The sequence below is a fragment of the Etheostoma spectabile genome, unplaced genomic scaffold (assembly GCF_008692095.1).
Source record: "Etheostoma spectabile isolate EspeVRDwgs_2016 unplaced genomic scaffold, UIUC_Espe_1.0 scaffold302, whole genome shotgun sequence".
NCBI classification, from domain to species: domain Eukaryota; kingdom Metazoa; phylum Chordata; class Actinopteri; order Perciformes; family Percidae; genus Etheostoma; species Etheostoma spectabile.
Genome location: NW_022605581.1, coordinates 403031 through 411662, shown reverse-complemented (window position 1 = coordinate 411662; position 8632 = coordinate 403031). Strand labels below are relative to the sequence as shown.

At 42.6% G+C, this 8632-nt stretch overlaps 1 protein-coding gene across 1 annotated transcript in view; it reads right to left on the bottom strand.

The window, feature by feature from the left end:
• focad (focadhesin) overlaps positions 1 to 8632 on the bottom strand; it is a 49830-nt gene that overhangs the window by 39238 nt on the left and 1960 nt on the right. The window contains 4 exon segments of the mRNA XM_032510991.1: positions 1109 to 1207; positions 1510 to 1664; positions 3091 to 3165; positions 4036 to 4107. Of these exon segments, the coding sequence (XP_032366882.1) occupies positions 1109 to 1207; positions 1510 to 1664; positions 3091 to 3165; positions 4036 to 4107 (401 nt within the window).

Sequence of the window (8632 nt, the reverse complement as noted above, 5' to 3'; positions counted from 1 at the left end):
TTTACCCAGGGTCCTGTTTAATTAATGTCCTTTTCTGTGTATTTAAGTAGTGTAAAAAGAGAGTGGAACAAACTTAACAACCACACGTTTCTGCCTGCTTGTCCCTATTTATTAAAGATGAAGTCCAGTCTCGACTAAATACACTCATAAGTAGTCATTTCTTGGTTTGACCAGGGGACATGAATTAAATATGAACATAAGAAGCAGCAATGTGCTGCATGATTTGCAGTCTCTGGATTTTTATTTCACCACACAAGTCCTAACTGCAGACATGCAAACAGGACACATTTGAAGCTGTGGTGGAGAGGAGGTCGCTGACAACACGTGATTACATGGATACCCTGACCCCTCTCATCCCACCCCACACGGTCCAACAGAGGAGCAGCTTCTCAAAGAGGCTCCGACAGTTTAAATGCGCACGGACCGCTACAGGAAATATTCCTAACTAGACAATAAAAACTCTCAACACGTCATCCCGGGGGGTACTCTGAGACACAATACTACAATAGGGCAACCGGCACGACTGGGTCATATTTACAAAAGTGACACATTTTGTTTGTTTTTTCCCATCTTGTATATACTTAATATTGTTCTTACATTCTTATATTTTATTCTTATATTTTGTTATTATAATTATAATTATTCATGTATATTATGTATGTATATGTGTGTTGCTGCTGTAACACTGTAATTTCCCATTTTTTTGGGATCAATAAATATCTATCTATCTATCTATCTATCTATCTATGAAAGCCCCCTTAGGGCCCATTCAGAGCAGAAAGAACTGATCCGGCGTGTCACTGCAGGGTTGTTGCGGCTTTTGCCACACGCCGCTGCAGGCTTTTTTTTTGGCTCCCCCTCTGCAGCCCCCAGAAACATGGGGTTGTTAGGTTTCCTAAACGCACTAACCCCCCATTCAGAAATAATGGGAGGACCTAAGTTTTTGCAGGACCTCCCGAGAACCTTAGGGCAGAACCATGGTTCACGGGAGTACACAAATCCAGACACTTCAAGGGATGCACTACTAATGTCCCGCTGTCCCCTTCAGTGTGTTCACTAAGACGTGGTCACCGTGGCTTGCTGTGGTCATGGAAACGCTCTGACTGACCTGATGGAGTAAGGACAGGTGAAGGCTGTTCCTCCGTCCCTCTGGTCTGCCTGCATCTGGAGCAGCCGTCCAATCACCTTGATCAGCCCCTGGACATTTCTGTTCACAGTTCGAGTCAAAAACAGATGACAGAGAACATCAAAAAAGATCCAATGAAAGTCACTCAATGTGATTGACTTGTGTGTTCAGTAGGCCGTGGCTATGATGACATAATTGCCTGGTCACAATCATTTTGCATAGCCATAGGACTACGGAACTAGGAAGACATATCACCCAAGACAGTGGTCCTCAAACTTAGTCTGAAGAGCCCCCCTTTTGTAAATACAAACACTGTTGAGCCCCTGAAGAGCGACGCTGGGTGTGTTGACCTCGCTCGGTAGGTGGGAGTGTGTTCGGCGTACCTAGCGGACGGCAGGAGGTTGAGGACCCTGTTGAGGACGTAGTGCAGGTCTGCGTGGCCCTGCTCCACCAGCAGCACCACGGCATCGCAGACGGCCGAGCGCACCGGCGTGCAGTCACTGCAGCACTGCTGCCACAGAGCCTCCAACGCCAGGCCCTAACACACAGCAACAACAACACACACACACACACACAACTCAAGTTTAAAGACACCATGACATCGGACTTTTCCCTGACCTGTCTGGGATTATTCAGTTATTCAAAGAAAGTACAGAATTTCCTGTCCTTCATACTTCCAGTCCATATTCAGATTAGGAACCACTGCATTTAAACAACTTGGTGCTGAAAAACATGACACAGGACCTTTGAATTCTATATATATATATTACGTTAAGAAGTAGGGGTGTGCAATGATAGATACTTTATGGATCCCAAGGGGAATTGCAAAGTCCCAGTAGCTTACAGACATCGCACACACATGACACATAAATCATAACAGGATGGTAAATTAACAAATAAACAAATCCACATGAATAATATATACATACATACATACATACATATATACATACACATACTGGGAAATAGTAACTACTTTTCAGTACAAATAGAATGATATAGATCCTGCTTATCTGTAAATATTATTAGTTTAGATTTGAGGTAGAGCGATTTATGCATATTCTGTAAATTATAAAAGAGCGCGTGTTAGACCTGCTCTATCTGTAAATTTTATAGAAGCGGTCTATGTGTCTTACCTTGTAAATTATGATGCTTTTGGTCTGGTGGACCTGCTTCTCTTCTGTTTATAATTTATAGCAGTGGTCTGACTGCTTACCTGAGAATTATAGAGCGGTTCTAGATACACCTTGTTTGCTCTTGTTATTCTGTAAATTATTTTTTAGTAGAGTGCTGGTTTTTGCTTTTTCTTGTTAGGACTGTTGCTTATCTTGTTGGACATTCTAGAGTGTGTGTTTTTTGTGTTTCTAGACCTGCTCTCCTGTAAATTATAGAGCGGTCTAGACCTGCTCTCTTGTAAATTATAGAGGTGTTCTAGACCTGTCTCTCGCTGTAAATTATGAGCGGTCTAGACCTCTGCTTCTCCTGTAAATTATAGAGCGGTTCTAGACCTCTCTCTTACGGTAAATTATAGAGCTGGTCTAGAGTTGCTGATCTATCTGTAATATTAAGGCGGTCTAGACCTGCTCTATCTGTAAATTATAGAGGGTCTAGACATGCTAATCTGTAATTATAGAGCGGTTAGACCTGCTCTATCTGTAAATTATTAGAGCGGTTAGACCGTATCTTACTGTAAATTATATTGAGTGGTCTAGACCTGCTCTATCTGTAAATTATAGAGGGTCTAGACTGCTCTAATGTTAAATTACATGATGCTGGTCTAGACCTGCTCTCTCTGTAAATTATAGAGTGTGTTCTAGACCTGCTCTCTCTGTAAATTATAGAGTGTTCTAGACCTGCTCTCTCTGTAAATTATAGAGTGTGTTCTAGACCTGCTCTCTCTGTATATGATATTGAATTGAATGAAAGAAGCCATTTAATGGGGCCTTTAGGCCCCCAAAGCTCACCTGGCTGGAGGACTGGGTGATTTGTCCATTCGGCCCTTTCTCCTTCAGCACAGCAGCAACGAGTTGTCTCACCGACTGGAAATAGCAAAAAGCCGGCCGTGTTGTACATTTTTGATTGAACACCTGTGAGTTGGTTTTTATCACAGTTCAACAGTTTGGGAAATACATTCATTTTACATACATTCATCTGCTTTCTTCTCTGAGAGTGAGCTGATGTCATTGACATCAACATACTATGTGTGCGTTAAGAACAGAGCTGGAGTCTGGACTTAGCTTAGCATAAAGACCGGATGCTTCAAGGGGAAACAGCTAACCAGGGTCTGTCCAAAGCAGAACAAGACCAGGTGGGATCCTAGTATATGGTAAATGTGCTTAATGTGGCCACAAAAAAAAGGGAAAAGGGATAGTCAATTATTATTGGGTATTAAACGTTTATCTGCATCTTTCTGGAGTGCCCCCAGTAACAGTTGTTCCTAAAGTGTACTGAAGTAGAACAGGGTGTTTAGCATGATTAGTCCGCTTACAGTAAAGGCAATGAGTCTGGGTTATTTGACAGAAATCTATATGCATATGCTTGTTATTTCTGACAATTTAATTTAAAAAAAAAAGTCTATTAAAGCTTGAATTACTTAAACCCCAATCAACAAAACTGGTTAAAAAAAAAATCATATTTATATTAAAATACCACCGATAAAACCACAGGGAGAGTCCAGTACAGCCAGACTCTGGAGATAAAACTGAGATCAGCGCCCCCCCTATTCAAGTTTTTTTGTGGCGGGATATCAAACATTGACTTGACGGGGGGGGTTGCGGCGCGCCTGGTGGAAATTAGGGGTTACTGAGTCATTGATGTCACTTTGATAACAGACCTGTATGAACTCCAGCCACAGAAGGAGGAAGGGACTTGACCACAGACGTGAGTCTGACAAGGAACCAGTAGCTCACCTGGGCCTGTACGACAGGGCTGGGGAAGTCAAATCCTAGCTTCAAACTCTCCGTCATGTCTGCTGGTCGTGCCTGAGGGCAGAAGGAAACTCCGTGAGAAGACGTTAACAAAGCGTAATGACCGTAGCGGCGTCAGAATCCCAAGGCTAGCCTCGTGTTGAACTCAGGACTTTCACGTATCAGAGGAAGTGACGCAGCCACCTGTTGCTTTAACCCTCGTGTTGTCTTCCCGTTAACCATGAACTTGCCCTTCCAGGTAAAAATTTTCTTTTTCTTTTTACTTTTCCAATGTTTTTGCTGCTTTTTCGGATTTATTTCTCACTTTTTCCAGCTTTTGCCGCTCTTTTTAAAAACCTGAGCTCATTTAATACTAGGTTTTACACCTATTCTTGGAATTCATGGTCAACAAACCTCATTTATATCAAATTATGTGTATGTTTTGTAGTTAAAAAGGCAGGAATTAGGAATTATTTTGACTACTAGTTAAGATCAGAGGATGTTGAGTGGATCAACGATGGGTAGATGTCAAAGTTTAGTCCGGATACTGGTTTGAAACCATTAAAAAAAAAGAATTCAAATGCTGTAAGATTAAATAAAACACCCAAAAAATCAATGAAGGTAATCATTAATTTTACCTGAAGGATGTTGAATGGAATCATCCATGTTATTTTTGGGCAATTTGGTTGAAAGAAATCCTTATTTCTGATATAAAACCCTTAGAAATGGGTCAGTTTGACCCGAGGACAACACCAGGGTTAAAGGTTTAACGGAGAAGCGTTGCCTACCAAAGTATGGGCCTGAGCGCATGACATCATTTTGCATTCAATTATTTCCAAGCCATCACCATAGCCCCCCCCCACCACCACACACACACACACACACACACACACAAGTCAGTAATTGGGGGTTATGTGAGCAGACATTTTTAAAGATTATTTGTTTGGGCTTGATTAGAAAGGGGGGGGGCAGAGACCATGATGGACTCATTTTAATATCAGATACAGCTGCAACTACAAATTGCTACAAATCATTTTTGGTGCGGACGAAACGCGGTGAGGAGCAGAGAGTAACAACGGTGCTTTTCAGGAGTTGCGCTAATCACTCCGCGCAAGTAGCAGTGCTTCGCCTTCTGACAATATAGTTCCCAGTTTGTATCATAGACAGTTAAAGACGTGGACCAACAGGTCCCCGTTGCTCTGGACGGAGACCAGTGAGGTCTACTAGAAGCTCTGTCCCGGGGATGCTGAGCGTTACTGCGCAGACTCCAACTGAGCTGGAAGACGTAGATGTGACGTGGGCAACCTGTCTGAAAGCTGTAAGTCTTCTGGTAGCTGTGCAAGAGAAATCTCAATCATTCCCAATCAGCAGAGACGGAGAGGTAGGTATATGTTAGGAGATAACACAGGCACAGGCTAATTACTGCTAACTAACATGCTAGTTGACATTAACATAGGCACAGGCTAATTACTGCTAACTAACATGCTAGTTAATGTTAACATAGGCACAGGCTAATTACTGCTAACTAACATGCTAGTTAACATTAACATAGACACAGGCTAATTACTGCTAACTAACATGCTAGTTGACATTAACATAGGCACAGGCTAATTACTGCTAACTAACATGCTAGTTAACATTAACACAGGCACATGCTAATTACTGCTAACTAACATGCTAGTTAACGACACAGGCACATGCTAATTACTGCTAACTAAGATGCTAGTTAACGACATAGGCACAGGCTAATTACTGCTAACTAACATGCTAGTTAACATTAACAAAGGCACAGGCTAATTACTGCTAACTAAGATGCTAGTTAACATTACTAATTAAACCTAAACAGCTAATATAAGTCCAAACTGTCTGCGAGCTTCACCTGACAATACGGTGATTTGTCGACTGTGCAACAGTGTGTATGGTTATGACACAACCTATTTTTACAAAAACGTCCGCTACAGAGCCATAACGTGAGCTACAAGGTAACGGAGCCTTTTATACATTGTCGTGTTTCTTTAGAAATTAACAACCAGAATACCACGAATACCACCACAGAGTCCGGTCTAGACCTGCTCTTTTATGAAAAGCGCAGTGAGATAACTGTTGTTGTGATTTGGCGCTATATAAATACAATTGAATTGAATTTTTAAATACCCAAATATTTGTATTGGCCCTAAAAAAGTCTTTTTGTTGGTCGGGTTCAATCACACACACACACACACACACACACACACACACACACACACACACACACACACACACACACACACACACACACACACACACACACACACTCACGGTCGGGGGCCTATCTCTCCAGGCTAGTACACAACATGGCTGATTAACAGCCACCTGTCACACTGGTATGTCAGTGACAGGCTGCTAGAAGTTTACTTTGTTATGACACTAATACTAACTCAGTCCTCGCTGTCACACCATCAGTAGGAAGTAGCTGGCCTCGTCTCTGATTTACAGACTGCCAATAATGGTCCGTTAAACCTCAAAATAAACCTTGTACAGCAAAGGGTTCCAGTGGATTCTACAGCGTGCGTTACCTTACAGCTACACAATAAGGGTCGGCCTGGACTGCTAGCTCTGCATTAGCAATAGGACGGAGGACAATGCGTGAGCAGCGTTGAGCCCACAGGGCTTTAGAAATGACAGCAGGAGGCTTTAGGGTGGGACACTGGACGCTGCACGCTGCACAGGGCAGACCGGCACAACCCTGCAGACCGGCTCAACCCTGCACAGGGCAGACCGGCTCAACCCTGCACAGGGCAGACCGGCACAACCCTGCACCGGGCCATGGGAGCGCCCGATAACAACATACAACGGCAGTTCTTTCACATATGACACAGTGACCTTCAAACTGGAGTGGTGAAAAGGGTGACAGGATCCAGACCGTATATCAGGTAGGGGGCCGGAGGGACCTGGTCGTCATTAGGAATTCAAAATCTGGATTTTGGGATTTGGATATTGAACGTGTCTGGTTTGTGTTGCTGACCTGTTAGCGTGCTGCTTTAATGTAATGAATATGAGCTTGAACATCAGTAGGTTGTTGTTTTTTCCGACGACATATTTTGGAAAATACCTTCTGTGTGTGTCCAAGCGACAGGAAGTTAGTAGCAATGTGAGTCCCGGTTTTATGACCTGTGAGCACTTCACGTACTGCTGCGTATTGACAACTATCGCTCAATGCAAGGGCTTAACTTTGGATTCAACATCGGGGGGGGTTGAGATCTCCACTTGCCTGAGCAAACGAAATGCCACAGTAGCCTCAAACATGATGAGTAACAATCAGTGTCGGGAGGGTTGCTTTTGAAATGTCGTAGGTCACAGATAACGACCCTGTTAAAAAAGTAATAACCTAAAATTGCAAACACATTTCCATGAAAAACAAGTGTAGTGTAGAGCCATGTGTGACGATTTTGACTTCCCACGGTCAAATTTGCGTGATCGAGCGATTATTTTTTTTAAAGCGTCATTTCACAGAACGCGCCGTTTTTTTTTGCATAGCCAATCTCCCGCTCCGTCAACCCGTCTGCTCATGTTACCAGTTTACCAGTAAACGCAACACTTTGTCCCGTCTGTTGTTTTCCAGACAACAGCGGTGACCAGCGCTAGTCGGTGCTAGTAGCGTCTGTTAGCTGTTAGCTAGTAGCGTCTGTTAGCTGTTAGCTGTTAGCTCCTCTAGGACATGGTTTTATATGGACGTGGTTTAATTTTGCGGGGATCAGCACCTCTAAATCTGAGGCCATGGTTCTCAGCAGGAAACCGATGGAGTGCTTTCTTCGGGTGGGGAGTGAGTCCTTACCCCAAGTGAAGGAGTTTAAGTACCTTGGGGTCTTGTTCGCGAGTGAGGGGACCATGGAGCGTGAGATTTTTATATTATTATTATTATTATTATTAGATAGTTAACATTAGTAATTAAGCCTAAACAGCTGATGTAAGTCCAAACTGTCTGCGAGCTTCTCCTGACAATACGGTGATTTGTCGACTATGTGACAGTAAGTTGCGTGGTTATGACGCTGTGCCTATGTTAACGTTAACTAGCATGTTAGTTAGCAGTGCAAAACTAACATAGGCACAGCTATTACTGCGAACTGACATGCTAGTAACATTAAATAGGCACAGGTAATTACTGCTAACTAGCATGCTAGTAACATACACATAGGACAGGCTAATTACTGCTAACTGACATGCTAGTTAAATTAACATAGGACAGGCTAATTACGCTAATAACATGCTGTTAACATTAACATAGGCACAGTAATTACTGCTAACTAACCGCTAGTTAACATTAACATAGGCACAGGCTAATTACTGCTAACGAACATGCTAGTTAACATTAACATAGGCACAGGTAATTCCTGCTAACACATGCTAGTTAACATTAACATAGGCACAGGCTAATTCTGCTAACAACATGCTAGTAACATTAACAGAGAACAGGCTAATTACTGCTAACTAACATGTAGTTAACTTAACATAGACCAGGCAATTACTGCTAACTAACATGCTAGTAACATTACATAGACACAGGCTAATTACTGCTAACTAAATGCTAGTTAACATTAACATAGCACAGGCTAGTTATGAA